At 36.5% G+C, this 18,899-nt stretch overlaps 1 protein-coding gene across 4 annotated transcripts in view; it reads left to right on the top strand.

The window, feature by feature from the left end:
* The window catches only part of prkcg (protein kinase C, gamma), a 55,127-nt gene that overhangs the window by 14,540 nt on the left and 21,688 nt on the right, over positions 1-18,899 (top strand). Inside the window, exons 1-2 of one of the 4 annotated variants that reach the window (XM_038284171.1) lie at positions 7,394-8,042; positions 8,859-9,116. In XM_038284171.1, coding sequence (XP_038140099.1) covers positions 8,887-9,116 — 230 coding nt within the window. In that variant the 5' untranslated portion in view covers positions 7,394-8,042; positions 8,859-8,886. Of the gene's footprint in view, positions 1-7,393; positions 9,117-9,262; positions 9,345-18,899 lie in introns of those variants that run through there. The other 3 variants (XM_038284173.1, XM_038284172.1, XM_038284170.1) reach the window with 3 other exon arrangements.

Here is an 18,899-nt window from a genome sequence, read left to right as displayed (position 1 = left end):
GTCTATACATTGCAGGACATTTCAAGAGCTATATTATTCATGAGGAAAACCAACTAATGACACCACCGACTTTGAACTACCCACAGCAAGTCACATTCATTAGTGATCTAAGTTAGTCTAATTAATACAGTGAAAGGTAAATAGTGACATAGGATTATTTATTTTATTTGCTGGAGACTAAAACCTCACAAAAAAAATCTATCTATGTCAAAGCAGAGTTGATGAATTGAGAGCTTGCAAAAATGTAGTTGCATTTGGCAAGTCACGAGTGTAAATTTTGTACCCTGAGTACCATCAATGCCATATATGCTTAAAAGCACATGAGCTTTACAGTGCAATGACATAAGACATTACATTTAATCGGTATTACACTAAGCTCACTCCCCACTGACAAGTTATCCATATTCTTTCTTTTCAGAGCAACACTTTGTTCCTTCCTACTTCAATATGCTGTTCCATCATAGAATTTACATAATTGAAAAATCTGTGCTTAGGTTCTTCCATCATTCCTTCTTATTTATTGATTAAATTATTTTATATTCCGAAGGGTATATCTGACTTGCATACACAGGCTATACCGACAGTATTCATCTGCAACTCTTCTAAGAATCTGACTAGTCCTTAGAAGTATATATGTAAGGTCAGAGACTAATATTAGACAACAAGATCTGGCTCTCAGTCTCAGCTCTAAATTACCCCTGAGGTGTTCTATCAGGTTGAGGTCAGGATGCAGCGGGCCAGTCAAGGTCATCCATACCAAATTCTCTCATTCATATCTTAATGGACCTTGCTTTGTAATTTGGAAGAGTAAAGGGCCATCACAAAACTGCTGGAAGCATTAAATTGTCCAAAATCTCTCATCCTATTGAAACACTTAGAGGTCCTTTGAATCCCACCTACTCTATACTTTACACTTTACAGAGTACAGTTAGACATGAAGCTCTCTAGGCCATAATCTTTAGCTAATAAGCAGGCCACATTAAGTATTGAGGTCTTTGGCAATTGACTGTTCAAAAATGGTTTGACTTCTTGCACTGTGCAACAGCATCCACTGTACCAGCCTTGTCAGTTTATAAGGCTTACCTTTGTTGTTAAGTGGCTCTTACTTACACTCCTTCCTCTTTGCTGCCAGTTAATGGTCGTATTTTTAGGAACAAGAAAATAACCCAATAGAACTGGATTGATGGTGTCCTATAACAGTACCAAGTGACCAATTCAAATGTGTGTGTAGAAACAGTCCACATATAGTACTGCATCATTTTAGACATCTGTGAACATGGAATTGATTCTTAACACCTGATTTCAGTTTTTAAGTGTTGGCTAGATAACACTTCAGAAGAAGTTGCTCTCATGCCTCATATTCTTTGTGCTTTGGTCTTACTGTTCAGCAGATTATTGGTCAGTACTGAAGCTTCTCTGTAAAGCTCTCTCTTTCACTAAAAACTGTTGGTATACCTGAACACAAGGGGAATTGTTGCCATTGTCTCATTATAGAAAGTGTCTAATTGAGAGATGTCAATTACCTGCATTGCATATGTGAACTGATTATTTAGAAGAGACAGTTATGGCCTGTACTTTTCAGCAGTTTTTCAAATCAGAGGACTTCAAATGCTTTACACTACGTTTGGTCATTCTCGCCTGGCTATAGAGACACACACCATAAGCCTAAGTGTGGGTAGAGCCTGATTTCCAAGGAGGAATTAGAACGGAACTAACAGAGTCAGCAGAAACAGCTAAGACCTAACTATTGATGTTAGACAAGATTCCTTTTTTAAAATTAAGAGAAAACCCCAGTGTCCCCTGCTGTGGTCGGTCTGGTCTGTTTAAGTCTAAAGAGTCAGAGCCTTACTAGTCTGACGTCTTGTGTAAGCCAGTCTGGCTGGTCAGGCTACAGTCATTCACGACCAAATTTATACACTAACAATGACAATCTTGTGGCTGCCCTGGGCACACTGACAAACTCCTGCAACAGGAGTTTGCAATAGCACCCCTATTTCTAACTTTGCTCTATTGATTTGCGATTAATCAATACATTCAAACAGTCAAACAGAATATAGCAATGTATTGTACTGGAGGCAGAGGCAACGCAATCACATCATATACCTGGGTTCAAATTAAGATATCCCTACATTACAGATAGCTTAATTAAATTAAATCCAAAATTGTTTTTGCAGCAACTAACTGGAAATTGTTAAACAGCTATTTCTTTGTAGAACTGATTAAAATTTCACAATTGTTTCTCTTTCTATTTGTGCTTTAGATGTCAGTCTTATTTGCTGTGGCACTGGGAGGCAGGTCAGCAGTAAACCCAACAGGAAATGCAGGCTTATTTGCTTTTACGTTGAGAGTTTGTATCCCATGTTGAAAGAGCCTTATCGTGTGCCAAATGTCTCATCTGACTGGCTTTGAGGTTGGTTGCTCTCTTCCAAAAACACAACAGACCCCACTTTTCATTTGCAAAATAAATAGAAGCACTCCCACCCAAAAACAAAATGATCAACTGGGAAAAGGAGCCAGTTTGGTAATGACCACCCAAATTTAATGGAAATATACCACAGACACCATTTTCCCCCTGGTTCTAAGAAAAACAGTTGGATAAGTCAATTTACCTTAATTCCTTTTTGAAGATTCAACCCTTTTGGGTTGAAGCTCGATGCAAACGAGCACTCGTTACATGATAATAGATGCATTTAATTGCTAAAGTAATGATTGCTCCCCCTGAAAAAAAAAGATTCTATCAGTGCAGAATTTTCTGTTTCATTAAGCCATGGTCAGAACAAATTTGATAGCCATCTGTAGACTGAAACAAAAAGGAGAGAATAGAGGCTGATGGGGAAGAATCATTTATAGAGAGTTTAGTTTTAATAGTGTTTCATTAATTCATCCATCCTTATTTTTTTCTAAAGGCCTATGTCAAGGCTTTTAATTGTACAGTCTCAATTAGTGAGTTTTTGTTGAGTTTGTGCTTTTGGTTGTTTAATGCATCGCTGGCTGGCAGCACACCAGCCCTCCACTTGTTTTTATGATCAAACACTGGAAACCATGCTTCATTGCATGCAAAAGCACCCTAATAGAAAAGCTTTGGGGCCACAAGTGCTGACTCATCTTGCCTGGAGAAGAAATGGAAGCTTTTTATGTTTAGTTCTTAAATGCTTAATTTTCAGTATCCAGGCTTGTGTTTTTGTGGTAATGTTTCACTCACTGTCTCTTTCTCTCTTTCTGTACCACTATGCATATGCATTCTCCTAATTTGTCTGTGACAAAAGAAAAAGAGCATGACTAAGATAAGGCTGATGGAAAGTGAGAGTCTTATGAGCCAGAAAATTATGTCAGTAAAGGCAGCTCGTCTGGTAACGGTCTGTGTGCAGGAAAGCCCCCTATCATACCCAATCAGCTCCTGTTTCTGCATGACTAATGCTGAAATAACATATCATTGTCAGACACGGCATGTTCACACAGCTGTTTCATTTTTTTCCTGCAAAGGCACTCAACAATGGCCTCTGATGCACACGCACGCAGACAAACTCATCCTTATCTTTCTGGATGACACCATTTTGCTCTCTAACAATCTTGCTAATTATAATTGTTAATTAATTCTCTGCCTGTGTCCTCATCAGGAGACTAATAACCTACATTTCCATTAATTAGACCTTCAACCCCTTGCTCCCTCTCTCAGTCTCTTCGTCCCACACCAATCCACCCCATCATCCCCTGTTCGCCTGCTTCTTTGCTCCCATCTCACAGGATCTACTAAAGACCACATCTGTGCATTGTACAGTGATTAGGCATCTGTGCGTGTCTTTGTATTACTGACATTTAGAGGGCAAGCATTTGTTCACACTTTTGGACTGAAATACATTACAGAACTGCTTGAAAGTACAATCACTGCTAAAAGAGCTGCGATAGTAAAAGGTTACTGTCAAAATCATCTTATTTGTTGCCCCAAGCATCTGAAAGAATCAGCAGGTTTGCAGTTAATAATTGCAGTTCAGTCTTAACCACTATAATTATGCTGTGTGATTTTAAATACTGTTTTTGTGATGTTAAATAAGTTTTGATTACTTTAAAAAAAAACATTTTGACTAAGACACCGATACATTATTCAATCTTAAGTCTTAGATTATTTATTTATTGGGGAGTGGCATTTATTTATTTCTCTTAGTTGTTTTTTTTTGTAGTTTTTTACATTTCAGGACTGTATATAAATATATAATAACTTAGCTAGTTTTGCAATGCTCTCTGCTCCTGCAGCTTCAAAATAATGCACTGCTGGGTTTGGTCTATTACATAAAATCTCCCAAACTACATAGAACATATGAAGGAATTTAGTAGTTTTGAAAGACCTTGACCTTGAAAGTATGGACAAAAAATAAAATAAAAAAAACTATCCTTACCAGTTTGCCCATAAGCATCTGTATTCGAAGAACATTTAAGCCTTCGTCAGATTCATATATGCTTTCCTGGCAATGCAGATTTTTGTTGAGGTCTCAAGGTACTTTTGTTGGCACAATGATCTGCTCTTCACTCCAAAAATAATCAAATTTAAACATCTGTTGCTAAATATTTTCTTTATTTTGCCCAAGGTTACAATAATTACATTTTTATTTTAGTATAAATTTGTCAGCAATTTCCTCTATACATATTAGATGTTAATAGGTATACTTCACCCCATACTTGTACTTCAATGGCTTTGTTAATTCATCCCCATTTTTTCTGCTCTTCTTATGAAATTGATTCAGTGATTTTAGTCAATATGCTTCAGAAAACACTCAAAAAAGGTAAACATAAATATACACATTAAACATTTTAATGGCTAACAGGAGCTATAAAGTTAAATAGCAGTGTTATCCTGGTAAAAAGTAAAATTATAACAGTGAAGTCAGGTTTAATAATGTAAAAAAAAATGCTGCAATTATTAATATGTTGCATGTTAATACTTTGAAGTGCCCCCTTTTATCAGCAGCATAGCATTTAGCATTTACATTTCAGAAGGTTTAAAATCTGTCAAACTATTTTTGTGTTGATCTTAAATTTTGGATCATTATCCTCCTGAAAGATCTAATGACCCAGTTTCAACTATCACACAGAGATGCTTATTCAAAATCTCCGACCATGCATTTCAACAAGACTCACAAGATTTTTCTGGGAGAAACAGACCAGCAACATAACAGATAATCCACCATACTTAACAGTAATCAATATGTGGTTTGTGTAAAAAAAAATATATGTTATTAATCTCCTATTTCATAGTGGGTTTGTTGCCTACGTGGATGCTGGTAATGTCCCACTTGCAATTAGGAAAAATACACAATCCTAAATCTGTGATAGTGGGACAGAAAGAGGGTTTTTATTTTTTTTTTTTTTTTTTTTTTTTTTTTTTTTTTTTTTAAAGAAAGAGGGTTTTTAAAGACCACTACAGAATACTTTATCTGATTCCCTGTCCTGAAAAGTCTAAATCAGTCTGCAGCAATTTCAGTCAGTCAAAAGGGAGAGACAGATTCTGGTAATGAGAAAGAAGGTGAAGACTGCAAGTGTAGGAGGGGGAAAAACACATTTAGAAAAAAACATGTTTTTTTCTGTGCATCTGGATGTAGTCAAGTAGTGTAAACTGGAGTCGGACCCAACTACAAGCAAGTGTTGAGAAGTGGAGACCGTCAACCAAAAAGAGAAACTAAGATATAGAATAATAGCTGAAAAATAACTTTTTTTATTTCCCCTATGAACATTAGTGCAAAACAGCATTAAAGAAACTTCACTAATTATAATTAAGTGATAATCGACAAAGGATTTTATTTAAATTAAACAAACTATTCACATGATAAATATAAGTGTAATTGGCCTAATTAAAAAAAAAACATTTAAAAAAATATATTTTCACCTATAAAGCAAATAGATTTTTTTTATGATCAATTTCTATGTTTAGTTTCTGTCCAAACAAATAATTGACTATTAAGATTTAATTTAAGTTTTACAATAAAGCTGAAATTGACAATCATCTAAAACAAACTCACAGACTGCCTCACAACCACAAACACTTTTCAACCTCTTAACATGACTATATCAAAGACCAATGGGAAAGCTGTCTAAGTCATATGCACATATGGGTAAAAAGTTACATGTTTGTGGGAGAGTATTCCAGAAATATAAACCATCAAAAATCTGTGTGCTCTTGAACATTTTCCCTGTGAGTTTGGTGCAGAGTTGGCTACAGTTGATCTGAAAAATCCCACAGTCTGTTATCCCACAGCAGTAACAGCCTGTTTGTTTGATCATCAAGTCTTTTTTTATACCAGTCATGGGTGAAAGTTATTCACCTAGCTTAACGTTCTTCCTGAACTTCATAAAAAAAAAAAAAAAAAAATGCAAAAAAAATTATATATAAATATATATAGAATCGTTTTTTTTTCTTTTCTTTTATAGAGACTTAATGACTGATGATATTGTTGCAACAACTTCCCTCACCCTTGGTGCAAGAGAAAATCTTGGGTCATCTTACCTTTTTTATAGCAGTTTCAGTTCTTTTAGGCTTTTATATTTACTTCTCTGACTAAAGATAAGGAGAACCTTAGCTTAAATTACATGTCTGCAGTTGTACAGTATGAATGCAAAGTTTGCACTTTGATGTTTTAAATTGTTAGCTCTCTGACGTTATCAGTAGTAATTCAGTCACCTGTTGTCAATACATCGTAACATTTTGTTTTATAGATATCCAAAAAAAAAAAAAACAGTAACTAATAAATTTCAAAATGAAGAGCAAAAGGCCATTTAAAGAAACAAAAATGCTTTAATTGAGCTTTTAATCACAGCTATTCTATTTGCCAACAAATATGTTATCAATTATTTGTTTAAAATGTTTACTTCTTATTTTGTCTTTTTCCCTACTGAACAGATATATTCCCACTCCAGTCATGATTTTTGCTTGGACAATATGTTTAAATGTTTAAGCCCCTTGGCCAACTGTTTCTACATATCGTATCCATGAGTCCTATTTTTCATTATCCAAGTTAAAGTATGCTGTTTCAGACATCAAAACTGGACTCTTTAAACTTAAGTGAAGACCTTATATATGACATTTTGCTTTGTAAATGTATATGTTTGCAATCGATAGCTCGACGCCCCCTTATTGAAGTAAAATACCATTCCCATCAGGCTTAGTTGACCTGTTTTCAGGGCAGTGTGGGACCCTGTTGCCATGTCACAACTTCTTCTGATCTCATGATCATTAATATGCATTGGACATAGTGCCACTGCTCATATATCAGGTCTTATGATTGCTTTGTTACTGAATGTTTCTTGGACATGCTGTTCTTGAATCATTTTGGTTCTTAGTAGAATATTCTTTCTCATTCCCCATTTCTCGTTTTTTTTTTTTTTTTTTTTTTTTTTTTTTTTTTTTTTTTGGCACAATTGAAGTGGGGACCATTTGGCACTGGATAGTCCATACTGTACTGACTATGGCAAAATGGCAGATTCTCCTTCCTCTGTCCTCCTTGCTGTGGTTCCCTCACACTCTCCTGAGAGAAGTAACCCAGATTTCAAAATGAATCGCTGCCTATTCCCCTCGATCTTTCTCCTCTCTCTCTTTCTCTATTTTTTGCCACTCTCTCTTTCTCTCTTATCCTCTCTCCATCTCTCATCCTCTTCCTTGTAAAACAGAATCAGTCTTGGAAAGAGAATACCACCTCTCCATCCCGTACTCCTACTTACCCTGCCTCTGGGATAACGGATTTATTCCATTTTAGTGCTCTATGTTTGCTTCTTTGAAAACTTCAACCACAAAAATTGCCTGTTGCGTGCATTTGAAGTTATGTTGTTCTTTTTCACTTTTTGAGCTGCTTTTTTGCTCCTAGACGCTGCTTTTTCCTGGTTCCTTATGCTTTTTTGGGGTTTGTTTTTTTATTTTGTATACTTTCCTTATTTGAGTTGATCAGCTACAGGTCCACCCCACATTTTCAATTGAAGACATTGAGACGAAGAGTGAAGCAGAAGAAAAAGGATAGACGGTCTTTGGCAAGCTCTCTTCAAAGTTACCAAAAACTGAGGTACTGTATTTAGTGTTTTCCATCTCTGTAGTACAGGTTGGTACACGTCTCTTAAGTATTTTTAATCAGGCTAATTATAAGCCATTGTATATGCATTCTTTTTAAGTTTTTGCTTTAATGCTGAGATGATCAATTTACCATCAAAATTTGCTAGTTGCATTTATTTATTCATCAAATTGCCAAAAGGCATTTATATGGATTTCAGCAGCGTGTAACTCACTTCCTCCATCCAATATTTGCCTTTTTGAACTTCTTCTCTGAATGTTCCATTCCCTGCAGATGAGCAAATGTTATTCTGGCCCAAACTTTCTGCAGAAATAGAACTAATTGCTAATAAGGGCAGGCAGGAAGACGACGAGAGGATGCAGGCTCCAGTACTGGAGCAGCTGGTGGGGTGTTGTTGACATGGCAACAGGAGGTAGTTGACATAACGTCTGAGGGGTGGGTTGGGTGTGGGTATTCATAGCATATGAGGGTTGCAGCAGGATGGACAGCCAGTATTTGGGACACACAGCTAGTTGAGCTAATTGTTTAGCTTCTTAGAGTTTCTCAAGAGACCTTTTTCTCTGTATTTGAATTAACCTCCCTGTCTTCTTCATTATGACTCTCTTTTTTTTTTCTTTTGCTTCCTACCTGTCGCTTTCTGTACTCCCTCCATCTCCTTCTCGATCTTTCCCTTCATCATGCCACTCTTTCTCTGCTCCCAACCCTACAATCTGTCTTGCATTATTATCACTTCCTGTCTTTGTGTGACCTATTATGTCCATTGTCCTCCTTGCTCCCGCCCCCCCACATTCTCCAACACACATCTCTTAGCCTTCTCTTGACATATTCTACAGGCATCATGTCCACCCCAGTGTCCCCTTCCCCATCCCTCTCCCCCCTATCACTGACCTCCCCAACATCACCATCCTCCGCACTGCCGTCACCCCTCTCCCCTCCACCCAGGGTACCCGTGTTTCAAAGGAAGGGAGCACTCAAACACAAGAGGATTGTAGAGGTGAAAGACCATCAGTTCACAGCACGCTTCTTCAAGCAGCCCACCTTCTGCAGCCACTGCACCGACTTTATATGGTAAATCACGCACACACAAATTCATACGCTGTTGCACATTCATACCGGAACCACCCCAGCAGATCATATGCTGCCTCTTCAGGCTTCCCAACTCTCAATCTAGTGCAGGCTTTCACCATTTTTTTTCACTCTTTCTTGAATTCCAGCTGCCAGCTTGAGATACTGCCCACACTGACCTGATGTGATCACATAACCTCATCTCCACACTGCTGCCCACACCATGCAGGAGTCAGTTTGGGAACTTCATGCTCTGTCTCACATAATAAGCACACACACAAACCAAAAAAAATATCTGTCAGGAATGAGTATAAACCGATATGAGATGTTCATGGTCTTAAAACCTCATGGTTTCACAGTATCGTGGTATTTCAGTGTACAGTTAATGGTATACTTTGATGCTTCAGTAACAATTAACTCACTCAGTATTTTTTCTAAAGGTATTTCCAATCATCTTAGATCATCAAATATATTTTTTTAAAACATAATTTCAAACTGAAAACATTTTCCTTTTAAGATGAGCACCGATTAATTTTAGGTATGTGTATAAAAACATAATGATATACAGTTTAGCCCAAAGTTATTCATACCCCTTGTAGACTTAGGTAGACAACCTCTGGAACCTCAAAAATTTCTTCCAACCATGAAGACTTTCAAAATAGTCTGTCAAATAGTAGTCAGCGATTACATGAAAGGTTTGAATGCCAAAATGGCATAAAAACAAAATCTCCTATGTATTTGTTAGTGTAGAGGTATTTTAGGATTAATTTTATGTGAATAAAAACAGGTTAATATATATTTTTTAATTGGTTACTTGCTATGTTAAATCAAAAATAAACTTGTTGGTCAAATTAGATTAATTTTAAATTTAATCATACATGGTTATGAACAATTTGGGACTCATCCGTACTCATCCTACTTTCACAGTCCTCCCAACTGAACAAAATCAGTGTGGGATGCAGCGTGGGGTTAAGGGTCTTGCTCAGGGACCCAGAGTGGCAGTCTGTTGGAGTTGGGCTTGAACTCAGAACCTCAGGATTCAAGCCATGCCCTAACCACTAGTGCGCCACTCCCCTAAAAATAAATAAATAAACATCCCCTAAAAAAATGATGATAACATTTACTGAATGTAGACTAAAATACTGTAAAATATTGCTTTTAAACTTATGTACAAAAACATTTTACCATTTTCTAGTATTTTTCAGTTTTTAAGGGAAACATTACTCTACTTGACTGTAACTAGCTGGTGCTGTTTGAATGAACCTATCCTATTCATCTCTCATTCAGCTCTTTGTAAGGAATTCTTAAACTTAAATGAGATTGAAGCAATGATTTATTATTTTAGGTAGAATTAAATAAATAAACAGTGATGTGAAAAACTAAATTGGATTGAAAACTCAACTGAAGATAATAATTTCCCAAAATTAAGTTCCCTGATAAAATTATGAGTTGCTTACTTCTTCTCAAGACATGTTTTTCTAGAAAGTGATTCTGATTTATCCTTTGTAAATGGTGGAGTTATGTAGAGAGGGCCATCACTTTTTCACATATTTTAGTTTACAGATAGTGCTCAACAGCCCACCTAGTGAGGAAATCTTTTTTTTTGCTCCTATTAGTATCTGATATTTTGCTTTCTTTTGTGCTTAAAACTTTACACAATGATAAGCTGTCACATACAGTAGAAAAGAAATCAAGTACTTTACCATAGTTCTTAACGTTTTTTGAGAAAAATTCTTCACAAGCAAACTATGTTGCTTGCATCATCTTTTTGACCTAGATATTACAGCAAAGCATGTGGCTTCATAATTTAACAAAAAAATATGTTTTTGCAGTTACTGCTGTTGATGGTTCTATAGAACGGGTGTTAAATGTATTAGGTGCATTTCTTTCGCTCCATCCATCCATCCATCCATCCATCCATCCATCCATCCATCCATCCATCCATCCACATACCTATGTATATATGTATTCATATAGATATTTTCTTATCGCGAACACAAACCCCTTAATGTAATCCCTTGTTGTTGTTCTTCTCATAATGTGATTTTTTTTTTAAAGTACAGTATAGGGAACTGAGATTAATTAGTCAATCCAGTTGACAAATATGTTACTTCTTATGACAAAGTTTTTACAAAACATCCAATTTTCATTTTGTTTTTTTTGTCAGTAAAAACTAACACAGTATAGCAATCTTCTTTCTGCTGGTGATAGGTCAGGATGGAGAAGGGCTGTGCTCCTCTGTGCCTTAAAAAGCTTCAAAAACTCTGGTCAGTTGTTTTCTGGCATCGCATTAATCAGAGTTTAAACAGCAGGAGTAGTTTAGAGTAAAATTTGTCACAACTTTAAATTTTTTTTTTATTAAACTCGGAACAAAACCAAGCTTAAACCTTCAAACTATGAATTCTCATTTGGGCTCCTCAAATATTTCTTAAGATAATTTTTCAAATATTTCAAGGAATGACAAGATGCAGTTTTAAACCCTAAACATGAAAATGTTAATTATCTTTGAAATAAAATTGTGCATTTAAAAATGTCTACAAGTTTTTAAAATGTGTTTTCCTTGAGAAGAACTTGACAAGAAATTGCATTATGTAATCAACACTGCTATAAAGTTGAAAAACTGTATTTTTGCTGATAAAGAAGAGCATACCAGTAATAACGTGATTTTTGTGGTAACCAAAAACAATGCTGCAACTTAAAAAAAGGGATCTTGAAAAGTAGGTGCTGTGAGGTAAATAACCACCAAACAATTTACAGCTAACCTCTACTATGCAAGCGTGTTCAGCAAGCGGGAGACTTCATTGTGGCCATTTGTGTTAGAAGTGCTCGTATGTGTGGACATATGGTGGGGATGTACCATATGTCGATGCAGGGCGCTAACTCTGCCAGCAGCCCCTGGGTATTTCTCAAGACTTCTCCCCAACTGGCTGCTGTCTTTACTAGCAGAAGACAAACCTATTTCAGGGTGAAAGCATCTCATTTTTAACAAGATGTCAGTACAACAGCTCTCAACTGGCTATCTGGTGACCATAGAGTGTGTTTTCTGATTAATTAAAAGATTCTGGTTATAGTATATATTTTGCCAATGCATCACAAAAATCCTGAATGTTATTGGGGAAGTCTAGCAGAGGTTGAAAACATGAAGGAGAAAAAATCCCAATAAACAATTACAGATTAGGGTTTTCTTTTAAGTAAAGCACATTAAGCCCAGCAGTCTATGTTGAGCACTGCAGGTACATTGTGGGTTTAAAGTTTAAAGTCATTTCAATACAAATATACAGGTGGGATAAAAAAATAAAATATGAACCAACTTATACCCAAATAAAATCAAAAACACATCAGTCTGTTATCAAGAATTATTAGCCAAACAACCTACTCTCTTTCAGGATATTGTTCTGTAAATTCCTGCATGATCTCATGGCCCTATGGAGTGAAAAGTAAAGGAGTGAATTTGTGCACCATGTCACAAATAAACAGAATCAATAGAAACATCTTCTCTCCAAGACATAATAATTTCGTAACAAAATTTGTTCGCTTTATAGACAAAATCAGCGATGCAGTAAACTATATATTTATTCTAGCAACATTTAACTAAACCAAGTAAAAAGAAAAAATATATGAATACACTATATCACATCTAAGTCAATATCAATATACAATATTTATATGTCATTAATCATACATTGCCCCATGCTTTGGGAACCATGAAAAACTGACTGCAGTGCTCCCATTGCTTCCTAGGTTCAGATAAACACCGACAATGCTGAACTGCATCACAGTTACTGTGACACAGCTCATGTCAGTCATATTGGTCGCTTAAATTGGTTGCTCATATCGGTCGCTCATATGGATCGCTTTTATTGGTCCGGTTTTACTTATCAAACGATACTAATATGATTAAAAATAACCAATTTGGTCTGTTATGTAGTAAGGACCATCTGTTGACTACCTTTGACTTCCATTGATTTTATCTCTCTTTGCAGGCTTGATATTGTATTTCTAATGGTATAGTGGAGGATGTTCTTTTTCTTGGGGGATCATCAAAATAAGTGGTCATCCTAATTGTCAATCATTCTGGTGATATGTATAAGTAAGGCCATACTATGTGCTCATCCCCATTTTCTCTTACCGGTGGTGAGTCTGACATAATGGAAAAATTGCAAATCTCCTTTTGGAAAGTAGGTTTGCATGAGCGATGCAAACAGCAACTTTTAAACAGAGCATGCACGAGGAGAAATGGGCTTGTGCATGCTCTCACACCGGTTCAATAGGCGTTCCCTCTCGGGAGTGGGAAAAGGGTTGTGCATGTGCATTTATTTTAAAACGTGGAGAGGGCACGTCTTTTCAGAAATTCACGAAAATCCTCCACTATACCTTTAATAAACATGCAAACAATACTAAAGTTAAGTAATTATTCATTTTTTTACTGAAATAGTATTTTTGTATTATTTTTTTTTCATGGTCCAAATATGTTTACAAGCAAAAGGAATCTCTCTTCATTCTCTGGCATTGCGCCAATTCCACCTTTGGCAACATTGACCACAGATATTTTTTTTTCAGTAATGTTCACACTTCACTTTCAGAAGCATTGAAAATGTTGAAAGCTGGAAAAAGTTGAGTTTCTGATTTGGGGAATTACTTTAAAAATGGTAAATGTTTACATTTGTATCCTCCCCCCATAAAGTTGCATGATTGGTCATTAGAATTTGTTGTAATATTTTACCAGTAGATTATAAATATATTATTAACTAGAACTTGAAGTTGTAGTTAATTTATAGGTCATTCAAAACCAAGGGTAGAACCAAGTAAACATTATTAGTTAAATGATTATTACTGTAACTTGCTTAGTCACCAGGATTCTTGGTTTTTGTCATCCAAGGGTAGATTCCTGGATCGGCTGTTTAAACTCCATTTGTCTCCACCGATTTAGTAAATTAGACTGTGGTTATCAGCAGAGTTATTAATCAACAACTAAAGAAATCTGTCCCTGTTTATTCAAATGTTACTAAGAGGAGTTAAACTACTACAGGTTAAAATATTGATGTCTTTATTTCTAATAACCCAGGATTAAAGCAAATTTAACATCTATGCAAACACTACAAACTACTGGAAATACAACACTAGGTAGATAACACAAATAATTTGGAAAGAGGTTAAAGGGGGTCTAAAAGTCAGTTCAAAGAATTTTTAAGGGAATGTCCAAGTAAAGTTACGTGTATTAATGCATTCGCTGATGTCTGTTCAAAACAGCAGCAGGTATATATGAGTAAAAATTAATGCAGAGATCTTAAATGCAAGTAACAGTGTTGTTTCAGTCGGCTTACAGTGGATAATGATGATGGGTCACAAATGCACTAAACAATACAGCACTGCAACAGGATTGTTAGTTTAGATAACACTTGAGAATCAGCTAAGGGCTGGAGCTTTGTGGACAGAAATGCTATCTCTGAATGTTCACCCTAATCACTATATAGGGCACTATATATTGGTTATGCCATTTGGGATAAGTGTCCAAATATCTAGTGGATGAAAAAGTAGTTAACTCGAAGTTCCCGACACTGAACCTTTGAAAGTAGTGATCATCCATGGTCACTAGAAGGGAAGATATATCCCAGAATGCTTTGCAAGAGCTCGCCTCACAACACATTATGGGATTTGTTGTCACAGCAGCCCACTTTATGTATGTGATGTCCGTGGATGAGTCAGGGCATGCCATATGTTGAGTAGAAGTTCTCTGCTTGCTGCTAAGAAGGGGTCGACATGCTATTTGCAGGATGTTGCTCTGTTTATCCTGACCCAGAATCTTAACATTTTCTCCATAATTTTATTTTGAGTAACAGGAAAAGGAAAGGGTTGGCCAGCTCCCCAATTAAGTGAGAATCTCTACTGTTCAGGAGAAAAATCGAGCTACCTAAGACATCTATACCAGGAGATTTGTCAATCTCCACACAGAAAGGGATTGCTGCTAAAGCCAGAGATTTTAATTCTTGTGTCCAAAATGTGGTACACAATTCAACACCACTCAACCAGAATCCAAGAATGGAGGTTGCTACTTGTTAAATGGTTACTTACAGCAATTCTTTCTTACACAACTCATTGAGACATTGAAACTTTTTAAAACACAGTATATTTAAGACAACAATCATAGTTTTAGGATATCTGTTTAAAATGAGCAATCAGTGGGCCTTTAGACAGCATCGTGATTACAAAAAAAGACTGAATCAACATTTAATTCCAGTCTGTCACCTCTATACAAATATTAAAAGCAGGAGTAATTACGGCTATGATGGTTTCCTTAAAAATTGTTATTGTAATTTTTGTGTTTTAAACAACTAATAAATATGTTTGAATTATAAGTTAGAGCTTCCAAAAATGTTTAAAGTGCTATCAAACAATGAAGGACTGCAGTATTTGCTCATTTTCTAAACATCGTTACAAGAGATCCGCATTTTTATTGTTGAATGCTGCCTTTTTTAATTTCAGCCTTAAGTAACCTTTTTCCCATTAGACCAACATTCGAATACAAAGAACGTGATAAAAATAATTTTATATATTCAAATTTACAGTGTTTTAGTACACACCAAACCAAAAACAAATTACTAAAATATTCTAGGATTTAAAAAAAACATGAGGTAAAGAGCAAGAACCTGTTCTGCTATTAGATAAATGCCTTTATATACAAAATATTTTCACCTGTGGTTTAAGTTGCCTTCAGTTAAATGCTTAACACACATTTACATCCTGCTGACAGCATGACAAGGGCAGATGGTGGAAAAGAGGTGGAGCGCTTATTTAAGCATATTCCCTAAAGGAAGCATTAGATCTATTAAGTTCCAGTTGTTTCTAGAATTACCAGTGGTAAAATAGTCAGATGAGACAGATAACACCAGTTTCACAAACCCTTTTTTATGCGTGTTATTAGCAAAGAATATCAGTAAGCGCTAAAATGCATTCATTTTAAAGATACTACTCTCATATTTGTTGACATTTAAATCTTTTTGCTTGTTTTCCTACTTTGTGTTTTGCAAACAAACATAGTGTTTTCAATCTGACAGTAAAACACATTCATTTCTCCTACAGCTAGTAGATTGCTATTTAATCCTAATACTACATTTTGTCATACACTCTCCAAACTGAAAAAAGAACATCTCTAATGGTTATAGATTTCAACAACCATGTTTAGCTTTTGTGTCAAGTTTAAGACTTGTCCATGCATATATTTGTAATAATAAACTACATCAATTGAAAAATGATTTCAATATCTCCCTCTGGGGGTTTGATCCTCTCCAGTTCAGTTGTTTTGCAAATGCTTTGTAAGGAGTGTGCTGTCTTTGAAAACAGCAACCCTAACAACAATAACTGAGTTAGAGGAACTCTTAAATGCAAGCTCGCTTCACTGAATCCCCAAGCTACAATATCTTTAAAGGCACTGTGTGAATGAGCTCCCAAATTCAGTCTGACAGTCACAAGGCAGACAGGTGAGCTATAAAACTTTTATTTAGCAAAAAGAAAGCTGAATGTGCTGGAAGGCAGGAAGTCACAAATGGAGGAATCAAGAACTAAAGAGAACAGGAATAAAATCTGACATGGCGATGAGTAGTACAAGGTGAAACAAATGCAAAGGCTCTCACATAGAACAAAGAAACTAAGAAGTATTTAAACTGAGGTGGGATGAGGATCTACATGTTACACGTGAAGTGAGCAGCAAACCTGGAGCAACTGGGATAAAAGCCAAGAAAGCAAGTTAGAAAATGTTGCCTATATATAAAATATTTGATAAACTGTTTATATTTAACATAATATTAATGACCTCAACTCAGGACGCCATATGTCTGTGGGCGGACTATTTCTTAGACCTCCTTAATCCCACAAACTCAAATCCATTGAGGAAGCAGAGAATGGGGGCTCGGGGTCCGGTTCTCCGATCTTTGGTGCTGAAGTCACTGAGATGGTTAAAAAGCTCCTCGGTGGCAGGGCCCCAGGGGTGGATAAGATACGCCCTGATTACCTTAAGGCTCTGGATGTTGTGGGGCTTTGTTGGTTAACGCAGCTCTGCAACATTGCGTGGACATCAGGGGCAGTTCCCCTGGACTGACATACTGGGTTGGTAGTCCCTCTATTTAAAAAACAGGACCGGAGGGTGTGCTCCAACTACAGAGGAATCACACTGTTAAGCCATCCTGTTAAGGCCTATTCAGGGGTTCTGGAAAGGAGGGTCCGTCAGATAGTCGAATCTTGGATTCAGGAGGAGCAGTGTGGTTTTTGCCCTGTCTGTGGAACACTGGATCAGCTCTATACCATCAGTAGGATTCTGGAGGGTGCGTGGGAGTTTGCCCAACCAGTCTACATGTGTTTTGTGGATCTGCAGAAGGCATTCGACCGTGTCCCTTGGGGGGTCCTATGGGGGGTGCTCCGGGAGTATGAAGTACCAAGCACTTTAATAAGGGCTGTTAGGTCTCTCTACGACGTGTTAGAGCCTGGTCCGCATTGCCGGCAGTAAGTCGGACTCGTTTCCGTTGAGGGTTGGTCTCCACCAAGGCTGCCTTTTGTCACAGATTCTGTTCATAACTTTTATGGATCGAATTTCTAGGCGCAGCCAAGATGTTGAGGGGATCTGTTTTGGTGGCTTTAGGATTGCATCTCAGTTCTTCGCAGATGATGTGGTTCTATTGGCTTTATCAGGACAGCTCTCACTGGAGCGGTTCGCAGCCGAATGTGAAGCGGCCAGGATAAGGATCAGTGCCTCCAAATCCGAGACCATGGTCTTGAGCCGGAAAAGGGTAGAGTGCACAAAGTAGTGCATAACTTAAGATTTTAAAAAGAAAACTGAAGTATGATATTGATCCATTTTTAGCCCCCTAATAATCAAAAATAAAACTTGCAATCATCTGCTTTTTAGATGTCACGTAATTAAAGATCAAACCAAATACATGGATCTTTCTGGGGCAAGACTTGAAAACTTATGTTTTACAGATGCTGTCAATCCAGTTTGACTGAGCATGAGCTGATTGACATAGAACTGTTAAAGCAAAGCACCTATATAGTTGCAACTGTAAATGCTAACGCATTTAACTAAAAAGTACCAAATAAAATGAATCAAAAGTAAATGCACACTATTTTCATATTTCTGTTTGTACACAATGTGGAAATTATTAATTATTTTCCTTCAACCCTTTCTTCACGTGTGCAGTGCATTACAGGAGTGGCGGCCTAGTTGTTAGGACATTGTGCATGGAATCCAGAGGTTCTGAGTTGGAGCCCCAATCTATTAGACTGCCACTCTGGGTCCCTGAACAAAGTCCCTTAACCCCACACTGCCCTGGGCACCGCACAATGGCAGCCCACTGCTACCCAAGGGGATGGGTTTAATGCAGAAAGATAATTTCATTGCTCTGTACTTGTGACAGTGTAATGATAATACAAAGGTGAAAAAAAAAAGTGTGTAAAATTGACAAGCAGTAGAAAAGTCCAAGGGTTGTTAATGCTTTTTTCAAGGCCTTAGAAAAGGAAAGAATAACAAAAAATGTATATATAAAAAAAAAAAGTATATCAGCATCAAAACAAAGCAAAAAAAAAAAAAAAAAAAAAAAAAGGGATCTGACAATTGATTAGTCAAATGGTCAATTTACAGAGAAGTGATACTTTTTTTTTTCAAATGCTGTCATCTTTTCTGACTAAATTGGAGAAGAGATCATTCAAGAAAGATAATTGTTCTTTAAATCTTGAGTGGAAATAATTAACTATGACTTAAAATGCGGTCAACAAACTATGCAGTGAAGTCTTATA

This window comes from Cyprinodon tularosa, unplaced genomic scaffold, assembly GCF_016077235.1.
Source record: "Cyprinodon tularosa strain WSP-4 unplaced genomic scaffold, ASM1607723v1 ctg2, whole genome shotgun sequence".
Taxonomy (NCBI): Eukaryota; Metazoa; Chordata; class Actinopteri; order Cyprinodontiformes; family Cyprinodontidae; genus Cyprinodon; species Cyprinodon tularosa.
The sequence above is the reverse complement of the archived record's forward strand: the minus strand, read 5'-3'. Positions and strand labels throughout refer to the sequence as shown.